This window comes from Equus asinus, chromosome 22 (assembly GCF_041296235.1).
Source record: "Equus asinus isolate D_3611 breed Donkey chromosome 22, EquAss-T2T_v2, whole genome shotgun sequence".
Classification (NCBI taxonomy): Eukaryota; Metazoa; Chordata; class Mammalia; order Perissodactyla; family Equidae; genus Equus; species Equus asinus.
Genome location: NC_091811.1, coordinates 54,232,118 through 54,247,130, shown reverse-complemented (window position 1 = coordinate 54,247,130; position 15,013 = coordinate 54,232,118). Strand labels below are relative to the sequence as shown.

General features: G+C 55.8%; 1 protein-coding gene across 1 annotated transcript; it reads left to right on the top strand.

Annotated features, from left to right (window-relative positions):
• Positions 1 to 1,917: 1,917 nt before the first annotated feature.
• Positions 1,918 to 11,223, top strand: KRT8 (keratin 8). The gene is made up of 11 exons (XM_070494148.1): positions 1,918 to 1,951; positions 2,426 to 2,457; positions 3,361 to 4,112; positions 6,774 to 6,982; positions 7,662 to 7,722; positions 8,183 to 8,278; positions 8,875 to 9,039; positions 9,362 to 9,487; positions 10,075 to 10,295; positions 10,432 to 10,487; positions 10,789 to 11,223. The coding sequence occupies exons 3-11, from the start codon at positions 3,765 to 3,767 to the stop codon at positions 10,989 to 10,991; spliced, it is 1,485 nt and encodes a 494-aa protein (XP_070350249.1). The 5' UTR covers positions 1,918 to 1,951; positions 2,426 to 2,457; positions 3,361 to 3,764; the 3' UTR covers positions 10,992 to 11,223.
• Positions 11,224 to 15,013: the final 3,790 nt, after the last annotated feature.

Sequence of the window (15,013 nt, the reverse complement as noted above, 5' to 3'; positions counted from 1 at the left end):
ACTTACTGAGCATTGACCACGAACACTTTTGGCCTTGAGGCACGCAGCACAAAAATCAGCAATCAAATCAACTTTATTATTCATGATGTGGCTTACTGATGACGGTACCCACCATCTGGGGCTTCCTACTGAAATCAATTGTTGTTGCTGCCTTGGTGCTAAACTCAGCTATTTCTATGCCAACAGTAGGATTTTTAAAGTGATTTTAGTGCTTTGGGGACACTGCCCTGGTGACTACTGAGAGGCAGGGGCCTCTTTACCTTCTGCATCGAAACAAATGCTTCCTTCCTATCCGCTGATCCCCGTGTTGGCCCGCAAAGCCCCCACTTTATATATGTGGCTGATTTATGCTTTTGGGTGCTTTTTTGGTAACAGCTTTTTTGAGCTGTAATTCACATACCATACAATATACCCATTGAAAGTTTGCAATTCACTGATTTTTACCATTTTCACAGGCTCGCGCAACCCATCACCATCGAATTTAGAATACTGACATCATCCCCAAAAGAAACCCTGGGCTTTTTAGCAATCACCTCCGTTCCCCCCAGCCTGGGGGTGGTTTGGTAACCACAAATCTACTTTCTGTCTCCACGGAGTTGCCTATTCTGGACATTTCACATAAACAGAATCGTGCAATATGTGACCTTCTGTGACTGGCTTCCTTCGCTAAGGTCTTCAAGGTTCGTCCACGTTGTAGCATGTGGCAGGACTTCATTCCCTTTTATTGAGAATAATATCCCATCGTATGGATACGCCACATTTTGTTTATCTGTTCATCAACTGGCGGACACTTGGGTTGTTTCCATGTTGGTTCCTATGACTAGTGCTGTTGTCAATGTGGTGTCTGTGTTATCAGTCCTGATCACCGAGAGGAACTTGTTTAGACCATCTTTTCTGATGATTGTGAGTGATGTAATGATAGCAGTTACCCTGTCCACCCACCTCTGCTCTCAGCCTTGACACATCTGCCCCGGGCTTCAGGGCCTCCTGGGATCATTCTGTGCCTTCGCTGTGGCCCATGGTGGTGGGGGTGGTGTTGGGGGGGATGGACGGGACAGGGGACAGGATGACCCGTGGGACAGGGGACAGGCACAGGGACGAGGACGAGTGTCCCTCCCTCCCTTCTGCTCTCCAGGAAAGGCACTTTGGGGCAGCGTCATCTGGGTCGGGCACAGCCTGTGCAAACACTTTCCCTTTTGTTGGGTGGGCAGCGTGTGCGGATCACAGAGGCCAGAGACAGCCATACAAGGAGTTGTACCTGCTGGCCGCCCCAGGCCGGTTTTCTTCCCTCACCACTTGGCTGTAGTCCCGGGGCCTGCCCTTCTGCTCCACCCTGGAATCCCAGGCAGGGGCCGGTGGAGAGGAAGGCCCTGGCTTCTGGTCTTGCACAGAGGCTGAGCATGGGGCTTCGGGGGAAGGGTCGGCTGGGGTCTCTGGGCAATAGGGAGCCGACAGATGAGATGCAAACACTTCAGGCCCTGGATTGTTCTGGGCTGCCCTACAGCCTGACAACCACTGGGTCCCTTGTAGCCCCCTTTGTCCTCCCGTTAAACAAAAGGCACTCCTGGAACCAGGGAACTAGGCGGGAGGGGCGGAGGGGCTGAGATTTCAGGGAGGGCTCTGGGTTGCTGTTTTGTGCTCAGGACTTCAGGTCCCTCCCCCCCATCTGTCCACCGACAGAGTGTGGGGGAGGGGAAGAAGCGGGGAGCCGGTTGTGCTCCCTGCCCAGGGCTGCTATACCTGTTTGACCAGCTCCTCCCTCTCTCCTTCCGCCTTCTCTGTCCTTGGTTTGGCATCCGGCCATACTCCCTCCCTTTGGTCTCTGGAAGGAGAAGTCTCTCTCCCCTGCTAGGGGTGGTGTTTGTTAGGGAGCGGGTGGCGTGCATTCAAATCACTCTTTGGAAAATTAAGCATTGTTTAAAGGGGCCAGGAGAGGGCCTGGTGCAAACAGGTACTAACTGGATTTCCGTCTGCCTGGTTTAGCACGTCAGGACACCAGAGGCTGGGGAGGCGGGGGAGAAAGGGATGTGGTCATTGTGTTCCCTCTGGGAGCCTCTGGATTTGTCTCTCTGGAAGGGACTTCAAAGAGTGTCCTTGTGTGTGTGTGTGGTCTGGTGTGAGGGGAGCTCGACTATGTGCCTGTCTTTTTGGATTTATGTCTATCCCCTGAGGAGGGGGCTCCTGGGTCTCCTTCCCTCTGGGTAGGGGGCCACATACCTGTCCTGGGAGCTGGGGGTCTCTGCTAGGGAAGGATGGGGAGGAATCCGTATATGTCCCTCCTGGCAGGTGGGCTGTCCTAGTGCCCCCAGTCCCTGCGGTGGGGGCTGTGGGCCGTCTGTCCCTTTCCCCTCTGGGCATCTGGGTATGTGGCATCTGTTGGTCTCTCTAGTTAAGAGCCATCCATTCCCCATTTCATGCCCTGCAGGATCTTTCAGAGAATCCAGCCACAGCCATCAGGTAATTGCAGCTGGAATCTCTGCCTCGGGGACCCAAACCTCCTGCCTTCCACCCACAGCCTGCCCCACCCGGCCCTGCCTAGGCCTGGGGTGCCTTGCTCAGCTCCCCATTCTCCTGCCTTCTGCAGGTGCGTGCTGTGCCCAGGCCTGCTCTCCTGACTCACTCTGTAATGGGTTCAGGGAGACAGGTGCAGGGACTCTTTCTTCATCTCCTCCGGCCAGTTGGGGGCCTGGGAAGAGAAGGAGGGCCCGTGGCTTCAGACTGACTCACCATCAGTGACCCCTCTCCACCCCACCCCACATACCCCACTCCTGCCTTCCTTTCCGTGATTCATGCCCTGGGAGCTGTGGCAGTAAGAATAATGAAGACCCCTGACCACCTGGCTCCCCTCTTGCCTGAGCTGCCGTGGCCCCTCTACCTCTTTGGCCCTCTTCTTTGCTCTCCGTGCTCTTGAGCAAGCCTCACCACGTTCAGCCTGGCCCGGGAGTCCTGTGATCTTGGGAGGAGAGGAGGGCGCTGGGTTGTGTCCAGGAAGAGTACTGTGCAGGATCTCACTTTATTGTGCAGCTACAGACCCAGAGGGAAGACTGCCAGTGTGTGTGTGTGTGTGTGTGTGTGTTCATTCATTCCTTCCACAAATATTTACCCAGACCCTCTCGGCACTACACCAGGTGCTGAGCGTTCAGCAGTCACTGAGGAGAGCCTGGGCACATGGTTGACCTCCGGGTCAAGGATCCGGAACCCAGGTGCCCTGCCCTCCAGCCTGGGCAGACCTTCGTAATTGCTCTGGGGAGAGACAAACACGGGGTGGTGTCTTTGGAGAGTCAACTGCTCAGGAGAGACCCGAATGCCAGGGATCCCTTTCCTGCTGGGCTTCCCAGTCATTGCGTTTATTTCCCACAGGAGGGAAGGAGACAAGACCCAGGAGTTGGGGTTGCAACAGCTGGGTGACCCCGGGCATGACCGTTCCGGACAGCTTGTGCAAGGCCTGCTGGTTCCTGCCAGTTTCACATTCATTGAATTGCTCTTTTCTGGGCTTCTGGGGTGGCGCTGGAATTGGCTCCTGGGTGGGAGCAGCTCTCTGCTGCCCCCACCTGAGTCCGGCCTGTAGGTGGCAGGTGTCGGGTTAGGCCCGGCCCCCTCAGGACCTAGCCACTCAGGTACGAGGCCCATCCCCTCCCCTTGGGCTGGGCTCTCCCTTATAAAGGGCCATCCTGGGGCCCTGTCCCCCACCTAGAAGCAGCTTCTCCGCTCCTTCTTGAATCTCCATCTGGTTCGGCTTACTTGCCTCCACTCCAACCTCCACCATGTCCATCAGGATGAGCACCCAGAAGTCCTACAAGATGTCCTCCGTCCCCCGGGCCTTCAGCAGCCGCTCGTACACCAGTGCACCTGGCGCCCGCATCAGCTCCTCAAGCTTCTCCCGAGTGGGGAGCAGTAGCAGCAGCTTCCGGAGTGGCCTGGGCAGCGGCATGAGTCTGGTCGGGGGTTACGGCGGGCTCGGGAGTGCAGGGGGCATCACCGCTGTCACAGTGAACCAGAGCCTGCTGACCCCCATTAAGCTGGAGGTGGACCCCAACATCCAGGCCGTGCGCACCCAGGAGAAGGAGCAGATCAAGACCCTCAACAACAAGTTTGCCTCCTTCATCGACAAGGTGAGGGCTCCCCCTGCGTGGCTGGCTGTGCCTGGGGCCCCACGAGGGTCTGCGCCCTTTCACTTGGTCTCCCCGTCGGTGGGCACATCCCACTGGCGTCCTGTTGGGCCCCACCACTCTGGCAGCGCTCTCCCTTCCAACCTGTGACTCACTCCTTCCATGCACTGTGGTTCTCGCTGGCACAGGGATGGGGAGAGGGTCTGGGCGGCTCTGACTCTCAATCTCGCGGCTTCCTCACTCCCTCCCCCATCTCGCCTCAACCCGATTTCTGACGTCTGTAAAACTTTCTGCCTGGGAGAATCCCGGCGTCCAGCTGTCGGGTGGGACGGGAGGCCCATCCTCCAGGTTCACCCTCCTCCCTTAACACCGCCCCGAGCGCTTCTCAAAGTTGCCCCTGTGCTTTTTATTCACATTATTTTTTAATGGTGATTTGATAGGATTCTGGGAGGAGGAAGTGGGTATCTTGATTCAGACGGGCAAATATTGATTGAGGCCTGTGGCGCCCCAGGGCCCGAGTGCGGGGGCACCACGATGAGTCAGAACTTGGCCCCTGCCCCGGCAGCCTGCAGTGTGGGCGGGTCTCATGGGGGTGAGGGCCAGGCGGCCGTCTTGGGACGCGCTCCTCCACCGGGGAGCTCTGAGCGTCTGGGGTTGGGGGGTGTGTCGGGGTGGGGGGTGGGGTGGGGTGGGGTAGGGAGGTGCCAAGGGCTAGCTTCAGGAAAGTCCATCCAGGATTCAAAGTCTGCGGGCGTTGGACAGCCCCCCCGGGTTTCATGTCCGGTTAAACCCGAGTTTATGGCTTCAGATAACGCCTCTGTTCGCCAACGCCCCTCTCCCTCCTCGGCCCTTGTCCCTTTCACCCTTCCCTACGCGGCTCCGCCCCAATGGCCTGGCTCCGCTTCCCCAGTGGAGGCGCCAGGCCGGATTTTGCAGCCTTGGGGGGCGGGGGCGCTGCCTCAGGGGCCCAGCGCGCCCGAGGATTGGGCCCCTCTCCGCTGACTGGCCGCTGGGCGGCATTGTGGGAACGGAAGGAGGGAAATCCTGGGGCAGATCGGCGCCCAGAGGAATCGGAGTCCCCCCAGGAAGTCGGCCTTCCCCCGTTCTTTGTGGAGGGCTGGCTGGTTCCTTGGTTCGAAGCGCCCTTGGCTGGACTTCTTGACCGCGTTTTGCAAGCCCTGGGGTCCCCGCAGCGAGTAGTTAAGCAAGGCTCTGAGTCCGAATCCCTAGTTCCCAGTCCTTTGATGACTACCTTGCTAGATCTGACTTCCTCATCTATAAAACGGGCTTGATAATCCCTAAATCACAGAGGTTTGCCAAGTCAGGCGTGTAATGTGTGCAAAGAGTTTAGCAATGCTTGGCCCATGGTAAGCAGTCCATTAAAGCGAAATGTTATAATCACTTTTTAAAAAAAATAATTTTGGGGAAGAATGACCTGGAGTGAAAGAGATTTACAAAGAAGGACTCCTTGGATCTGGACTGGCCCCTTAGCCTTCTCTTCTAAGTCCCTGCAATTTGAAAAATGTTACGGGGGGGGGGCCCCCGTGGTGCAGCAGTTAAGTTGGAAGGTTCCACTTTGGCGCCCAGGGTTCACCACTTTGGATCCTGGGCGTGGACCTACACACTGCTTATCAAGCCATGCAGTGGTAGGCGTCCCACATACAAAGTAGAGGAAGATGGGCACAGATGTTAGCTCAGGCCAGTCTTCCTCAGCAAAAAGAGGAGGATTGGCAGCAGATGTTAGCTCAGGGCTAATCTTCAAAAAAAAAAAAAAAAAAAGAAAAACGTTACAACTTTGGGTGGATTAAGAAAAATGCATTCCTCTTCTTGGAATCAGTCTATTATTTTTAAAAAAACATTTCCCCTCTACCATGCCTTAATTTCATCCTCACATCTGGATTCCTTGAGCCCCAGGAACCCAGGACCTTTGTGTTAGGGTAGGAGGAGAGGGTTGTGGATGCAGAGGTGGGGAGGAGGGGGTCTTCAGTCTGCAGACAGATCTACCTAGTCTCTTGCCTCTTCCCTGGAGGAAAGTGACTTCTGCACAGCGATGGGGCTCCTGAGGGCCTGCCTGAGTTCCTTCAGGCCACTGCAGGGTTGAGGACACCCAGGCTCAGAGAGGGGAAGCAACTCAGGTTATGCAGCACAGGTTAGCAGCAGTGTTCCAGCCCAAACCCAGGTCTTCTGGCCACTGCTCTCCAGGCCGTAGGGCTGAAGGTTCCCTATCATCTGTATGAGTCCCTCAAGGCCACTCCAAAGAATGATGATGATGATAATATTATTTGATATGAACAATTGACATTTCCTTTTTTAATCTTATATAAAGTGTTGATCAAAACTTGGCTGTTTTTATTGATCTCTAACATACAATCTAAGTAAATAAGACCTGCTTGTTCTGCAAACACAGCTTCAACATAACTCTCTCCTAGCCGTCCGTTCCAACCACGCCCCTCCCCCCAGCACAAGAGGGACATGTCCCCCCCTCCCCACCCATGCTGTCTCTCTCAGGTCATAGGTGGTCCTCCCAGAGCAGCTTAGCAGGTCCCTGCGTTCTGGAGACCCCACTGCTTGGGGAGCGGGTTAGGGGAAAAGATAGTGCTTGCTTCCCCCAGACTCTGAGCTGTGCCTGATGGGGACCTTTTTGCTTCCTCCTCCCTCATGCAGGTGCGGCATCTGGAACAGCAGAACAAGATTCTGGAGACCAAGTGGAGCTTCCTGCAGCAGCAGAAGACGGCTCGGAGCAACATGGACAACATGTTCGAGAGTTATATCAGCAACCTGCGGCGGCAGCTGGACGCCCTGGGCCAGGAGAAGCTGAAGCTGGAGGTGGAGCTGGGCAACATGCAGGGGCTGGTGGAGGACTTCAAGAATAAGTGAGCCATCCTCCTCTCCTCCACCCACCCCCCCCCCCCCCGCCCCCGTAATGGAAGTCATCCTGCCCTGCCCCACCCCTTGGGACCAGAGGCTTGAGACCCCGTGGCCCACTGCTTGTTGGGCAGTGCAGTCTTATATGATCAGGGTGACCATATGACCAGGTTTTCTCAGGACAGTCTGGGTTTAGCCTACTGTCCCAGCATAATTGCTAATAACACTCACCCTCTTTCAATCTCAGAACTGTCTAGATTAAAACAAACTATGTGTTTCCGTTTATGTTGTAAACCTACAGTGAGAGAGACAGATAGCCAACAGACCTCTGAGGTATATGTACAGCCCTGGCCCCTATTTATTCCTTACGCCTGATTCCCAACACACCCCAGAAAGTTCTGTCTGAGGTCTCATGTCAGTTCCCGTTGCTAAGCCTCCTAATATGCCTGATCCAGTGTGTATTCCCGGGTTTGGAGAGAGAGGTCCTGCTCTAGGCCTTTGCACTGGCTGATGACAGCATGGGGTAGGGGTGGGGGGAGAGCAGCTGGCTGGGCAGAAGGACCAGCCCAGTCCTCTCATATCCTACATCTCCATGAGCTGAATTTTCTAGATGTTCTTGCCCCCCTCCAAGACCCAGGCAACCTCACCTGTGCCTTCCTCCTCTGATGGGAAGTCTTTCCTCACCAGGTATGAGGACGAGATCAACAAGCGCACGGAGATGGAGAATGAGTTTGTCCTCATCAAGAAGGTGAGGGGTCCCCGCCCCCCAGACCCTGGAGGCTGGGCCTAGAGACTTGGACTCAAGGCTTTCTGGGTTCTGTCCGTAAGCGTTTTGAAGTATGGGACAACATCAGGGTGCCTCTAGGTATATAGCATAGAAAGGCAGACAAGGACAGAGAGGTACTTAGCTGCATTTGGACAGAACTCTGGACATCGATGTTGGGACGTGGTTAAGAAAAGGGAGCAGTGGAATTGGAGGTCTGGTAGAGGAGGAGGGGCGGGGGAGGGGGAGAGCTGCAGGAAGGCGAGATAAAGGTGTTTGGGCTGGGGATGCAGGTGTGATGGGCAGAGGCTGGGCTGGAGGATCAGGCCACAAAGTGAGGTGGGGAAGGCCATTAGTTGGAAGCTTCTAAGTCCAGGCCTTCAGTGGCCCTGGGTTGGGGTCGGGCGTGGGCACTCAGCTCAGGCCCCGCCTCCCCCACCCCCAGGATGTGGATGAAGCTTACATGAACAAGGTAGAGCTGGAGTCCCGCCTGGAAGGGCTGACCGACGAGATCAACTTCTTCAGGCAGCTGTATGAAGAGGTATGTTCTTGGGGGCTGGAGACTGAGGTTCCCCCAGCCCCAGCCCCGAGTGCACCAACAGACAAGGGAGCCCCACTAAACAGTTACAGCGACCAAGATGAACCCAGCGTGGATGCTCCATGTGTTCTGTCCCCCTGCATGAGGGAGGGTTTACTACCCCACTGCACAGATGAGAACATGGGCTCAGAGGACTGAAACAGCCTGTCTAAGGTCGTCACACACAGAACAAGGACCCACCTGCAACTCAGGCCCGCGCTGTCCCGAAGCCTTTGTCCTGGGCTTTGGGGCCCTTTGGGAGCCCTCTGCGGGCTCAGTATTGGTAGCTGAGAGCGTGGATGGGCTCTGCCCCTCTGGTTCCTCACCCAAAGCCAGGTTTCCTTTCATGCCTGCCTCGTTTCATCTTTACTGCCCTCCAGGTCCGGGTCTCTGCCCCATCTTCCTTCTTCAGGAACTCTGCCATCTCCCAATCCTAACTCCCACCTGCCCCTCTCCTCTGTTGCTGGCCCCTTGACTTGTCCCCTAAGGAAGGCCCTTCTGCAAAGGGGGGCTCCTTATGTGCAGGCACAGAGCCTCCCCACCTCCCCTCCCCACCACAGGAGATCCGTGAGCTGCAGTCCCAGATCTCGGAGACATCTGTGGTCCTCTCCATGGACAACAACCGCTCCCTGGACCTGGACGGCATCATTGCCGAGGTCAAGGCCCAGTACGAGGACATCGCCAACCGCAGCCGAGTGGAAGCAGAGTTCATGTACCAGACCAAGGTGAGGAACAGGGTCACTAGGCTGCCCTCCACTCCTGGCCAGTTCTCTGCCCTCGTCCATGATGATGGAACAGAATTTCAAACTCCACTCTGCCTGCTGTAGACTGGGCCTGCTGAGTGGGTGCTGGAGAGATGGGGAGATGGGGGCGTCCCTGTGCCCGGAGGCCTGGAAGAAGGCCTTCAGTGGTGTGTGTGTGGGGGGATGGGGTGGGATGACCTGGGCTCTGGTGACTGGGCTGAGAGGGCACTCCCCTTTGGATGGAGGGCACCTTGGGTTCCAGGGGGTGCCCTCTCGAGCCCCACTTCTCGTCTCACACCCGCAGTACGAGGAGCTGCAGACACTGGCTGGGAAGCATGGTGATGACCTCCGTCGCACAAAGACGGAGATTTCTGAGACGAACCGGAACATCAACCGACTCCGGGCTGAGATCGATGGCCTCAAAGGCCAGGTCTGGGCTGGATGGGGGGTGGGAGAGGATGCAGAGACACATCTGGGTGACAGGAGGTAGTGCAGGAAGGAGGGAGGGGTCTGGGGGTTGGGGAAGGGATCCTAGATCAGAGTTTGGGAGTTGGAGGGGCAGCTATGTCCAGCTTCCTGAATGGCTACTGAGGGGCTGAGGGATGCTGAGGAGGTCATGGGGGCCATGGCAGGGGTCAAAGGGGGCTGGGCAGGTAGGTTGGGGTCCAGGATGGGTCCCCCAAGCCTGCTTTATTTTGTCTGTCTTATATATCAGGGTAAGATTGGGCTCTGCTGCTGTAAGGAAGTCTAGAAAGCAGAGATCTAGCCTAGTTAGGGTGGCGATAATGCCTTGTGGTGTCCTGGGTGAGAAGTCTGTGCAGGGAAGTGCCTGGAAGCTGCTCATTTCCCCATTCCGCCTCCTGAATCTTGTCAGTAGCATTTTCTTTGAGCTGGATGGAGTTGGTTAGTCTAGGTCAGGGAGGGGGTCACTAAAGGAGGGGAAAGGGAGGGTAAGCGCAGGGGGAGGAGGCCACCAGATTTTGCTCTACCTGCTTACCTGTGCCTCTCCCCGCCCAGAATGCTGCCCTGGAGGCCGCCATCGCGGATGCTGAGCAGCGTGGGGAACTGGCTATCAAGGATGCTCAGGCCAAGGTGGCCGAGCTGGAGGTTGCTCTGAGAACGGCCAAGCAGGACATGGCGCGACAGCTGCGTGAGTACCAGGAGCTGATGAACGTCAAGCTGGCCCTGGACGTGGAGATTGCCACCTACCGCAAGCTGCTGGAGGGCGAGGAGAGCCGGTGGGTGTGGTGGCCTCTGTCTGGCCTTGGTACCCCATCCCTGGGACCTGGGGTGGGGAGGGGTGGGACTTGGGTCCTGTGTCCTGGGACAGGGCTGGGAGTTGGTCTTGACATCCTACGTGTCCTCTGGGTACAGGCTGGAGTCTGGGATGCAGAACTTGAGCATCCATACCAAGACCAGCAGCTACTCAGGTGAGTGTCCTGACCTTGGGGTGCAGGGCCGGGGGGTGGGGCCTTTTTACACAGCTCCTATACATTTCCCTCTTGTACGGCCGAGGAAGCTGGGGCCCAGTTAATGTCCTGTCCAAGGTCACATAGCTAATATCAAAGCGGTCCCACTCTGCTCTTGGTTTTCCCCAACAATCCTTGAGTCCTGAACCAGGGCACTTCCCACACCTGGGGACGAGGTAGGGAGTGGCAGGGAGAAGGGGGCCTGGACCCTGATGTGCGCACGGGCTCCTGGGCTCATGTGGCTGCCTCTGTCCCTGCCCAGGTGGGCTGAGCTCGACGACCTTCGGGGGCCTTACAAGCCCTGGCCTCAGCTATGGCCTGAGCTCCTTCCAGTCCAGCTTCAGCTCTGGCGGGAGCTCCGGCCCCATCAAGCTCATCAGCCCCCCCTCGGCCATCGTGGTGAAGAAGATCGAGACCCGCGATGGGAAGCTGGTGTCTGAGTCATCTGATATCCTGCCCAAGTGAACCACCCCTGCCATCCCTCCCAGCCTCCCCACTCCCCTGGCTGCCCCGGAGGCTCTGGGGCAGGGAGCTGTGCAGGGGAGCGTTGGAACAGGAGGCCCACCAGAGGCTCAGCCCCAGTCCTCAGCCCACCCTTGGGGGGAATCTACTGCTCGGGGTACCCCCTTTTCCATGCCCCCACTAAAGGCCAATTCAAGTGTCTTTTCCAAAATAAAGCCTTTGCTGGCTCTGTCAACCCTCTGCTGTGTGCAGCCCTTGTCCATGGTGTGGGAGAGACGTGGTCAGGAGGCCTCCTCCTGGGACTCAGAAGCTGGGGGGCCTGGGCAGTGGGGGGCACTGGGGAGGAAAATCTGGCCTTCTTGAGGCTGTTCCCAGAGAGACTTCTTTGCTGAAAGCTCGTCCATGCCTTGGTCATTAACGTGCTCTCAAATACCCCATGTCATTTTATCTGTGCAACAAACCCTGTGAGGCAGGCAGAGGGGTCTTAGGCTGTATTCTCAGGAGAGAGTCTAGTTTCCATTCTCGTAGGAGGAGGTCAGCCTCAGGACCACTGCAGATAAGGCAAGCCAACCTCAGAGAGACCAAGTAATTGGCCTAAGTAGAAAGTGGCAGATCTGGGCTTCGAGCCCAGGCCTGTCCGGTTCTCCAGCCTGTGCTCCTCCTCAGCCAGGCCCATGGTGCTCCCCTGGTGGCCAGAGATGGCTTTTTACCATCTTCATTCCTTTATAGCCGGGGACCAAGGAGTCCTGGTTGGGGACTAAGGAGTCCTGGTTTTCTCGCCCCTTAGAGGCCCAGAGTCCATTCTTATGGACTGGGCGTGTCACACCCACGGTTTCTGAAGCCAAGATAGTATGGGACTTGGCACCGAAGGGTGGGCTCTTCCCAGCTCCACTCGCGGTCTCACCCATCCTAGCTTTCTATTTCTACGCCTTTACATGGCGTTTATGTCGTATATATGGCCGAGTATGTGCAGGGCGTGTGCATTCTGTGTTTGCATGTGGAGGGTGTGCTGTGTGCATATGGGTGTGTGTAGGTTCTGTGAAGTGTGTAAAGGGGTTCACCTATCTTTGTTGAAACACAGTCTCCAGGGGGCAAGGGAGGAGCAGAGGTTTCCGACACAGCTGGGTGCAGCGGTACATCTCTGACGCTTGGCTCCACGGCCGCCCCGACGGAGTCCAGGCAGACACATTGGCCCCTTAGCCCTGGACTAAGTGTGGACAAGCCCTCACTTAGCACGACTGAGATGGGGGCATTTGCAGACTTCCCAAAATACCAAGGGAGAATAAACACATGCAGAGGGTACAGTAGTCGGGACAGGCTGGCGCACGATGCTCAGGTTCTGGCCCTGCTGTGGGGTCTCTGGGGCCCCTGTCTCCTTCCCAGCCCCTATGTTCCTACCCGAGGGCGGGTCTCGCTACCTGCGTAGCTACCCACCTCAATGGAGCTGCTTCCAGGCTGATCCCAGGCATTCTGCCTCCCCCACCCTGTCCCACCCAGTGCTGGAGCCAGGGCCAGGGTTCTGGACTCTGTCACAATAAAGGACTTCACTCTTCGACGATAAAACTAACAGCACCATTATCTAGAGAAGTGGCTCTCTAACCATTTTGGCTGCAGCTCCCAGGAAGAAATTCACTTTTATCACGACCTGCAAACATTTATATTATATACATATATAAATGAAACAGAAAATTCATAAAACCGTAGCAGCCTCCCGCCCTCTGTCCCTGAGGACTAGCCCACTCGCCAGGGCCCGGGAGTCCGGAGGGTGGTGGGAGAGCCCATAGCAGGTGTGGCACCTGGTGAGAGGGACTTCTTGCCCACTGAGGCCCCAAGTCAATATTTCCAGTTGTGCCCCACCCGTTCCTCCCTGCAGCAGGCCACCTGTCTTATCAGGTCCTGTCCCCAGTTGATGGGGGTGCTGGGGCAACCAAGGGCCCCACCAATGGTCTCCTGGGGTTTCCACGCCCCGGTGTTTGCTCTGGGAAAGGCAGGCAAGCTCAGGGAGGACTCCCCGTCCCTCCCTCCCTCCTTCCTCTCCAGGTTACTGTGTATCTACCGTGTGATCCAGGGCACTCACATTCAGGCGACCTCATCCATCTACCTTCCCGTACTTAAACAAACATGAGAGCCGGACATCAAATTGTCACTTAGATGAGGAAACTGAGGAAGGATGGGAGGTAACACTTCTTAAATATGTCCTGGACGGCAGATCTTGTGTTGCATCACATTCCAAGCCTCCAATGGTCCTGTGAGGCAGGTATTAAAATCCCCATTTTACGCACGCAGACTGCCTGAGGTTCCACCGTAAGCCACAGAAGTGGGGTCCCGAAGCTCTGGCTGGGGCTTTTTTTTGACGATTCTAGATTCTTACCATATGGGCATACATAGCTCAAACATTTTAACCTGGTTCTTGTTTTTGAATAGGTAACAAGAGTCCCTTGTAGACAATTCTAAAGTACTAGGAACAATTCCTTCCTCACCAGTCACCCAGTTTCTCTCTGAGAGGGTAACTAATGTTACCAGTTTCTTGTAATTCATTTTGGGTGGCGTTTCTGTATCCCTAATTCTTTAGGTACAGATGCGTATAATGTATATTTGTCTTTCATAAAGGGTGGTGTACTGCGTGTGGTGTTATGTGGCTTGCTTTAACTTTCACTCGACACGTGTTCCTTCCCCAGCACTGTGTAAGTTGCTGCCTCACCCCTTTTAACAGCTGCATAATATTCCATCTCAGGCTGTGTCACAATTTATCTCACCAGTCCTCAATTGATGGGTCTTTTCAATCTTCTGCTATAACAATGTTGCAGTTAATAACCTTGGATACGTGTCATATCACACACGGTAAGAGTGTTTGGATAATTCCTGGAATTACTGAGTCAAAGGGTATGCACATTTAAATTTTTGAGAGACATTAAAAGAAGTTTGTTTTCTTATGGGTCTGGATTTCAGTTTCTGGAAAATCCACGTGTGTAGAAGGCCCATGTTTGACTGTTCCAGAGGAACCAGGCATTAGTTCCCACCTCCATCCCCTCCAGGGATGAAATGAGTCTTCCAGCATCTGGGGCTGGCTCTTCATCCGTTGTCGTTCCAAGGTTTTTCCCTGACTGCTCAGGGGATCTGGGAGAAATGGTCTGTGATCACCTTAGTGGGGGGACTTCTAAAGTGGGCTCAGGATGAGGCCAGACAGTCTAGAGTGTAAGGGGGTGAGAATGGTGGAGAGCAGCAGCCTGCAAGGAAGGGGAGGGAGGGCCCCGGATCAGCATGGCTGAGCAGCACGGCCCCGGGCCAGCCACTGAGCTGCCTCTTTGCATATCTGGCTGGGTATCTCTGTGTGTCTCCAGCATGGTCTCCTCTCTCTGGTAACAGAACAATCGCCCCACGCCCCCTTTTCAGGAACAGTTCTTCCCAGCTCCAGCCCTGTGGCTCTGGCGGGCCTGTCCCTCACAGCACCTCTCCTCTGGGCCAAGGCGGTGGAGCCAGCCTTGGCCAATCACAGGCTGGCTTTTCCTGCTGAGCTAGAACATAAACGCAACGCAATGCAGAAAGCGCCCGACGGATTTCTTACGTTTACACCTGTAACAGAACATTTCCTGCATCACAGAAGGCTCCCGTGGGCCCTTTGCCAGAGCGCACTTTTAAAAATACAAATCAGATTCACTTACTCTCCTACTTAAAGCCCCTTGAAGCCGACACCCAGGATAAAGGCCGGGTCCTGCCCACCTCCCGGCCCCTCCCGGCCGCCCTCCCCTTGGGCTTTCCACGGGGCACACGCTGCCTTTTCTGCGCATGCCCCGGAGCTTCCCAGGCCTCCTTCAGAGCGGCAGACATGCGCTCCGGCAGGAAAGTCTTCTAGACGCCCCAGGGCTGGGTGGATATTTCTATAATAAGTTCTCAAATGTCCTGTATTTTCTCCTCGTAGATTATTCATCCACCTGCAGTGTGTGTGTTATTAATGTCAGCCTTACCTGCTAGGCCGGAGGCTCCCTGGGGGCGAGGACCACACCACATCCACCTGGTTCTCCAAT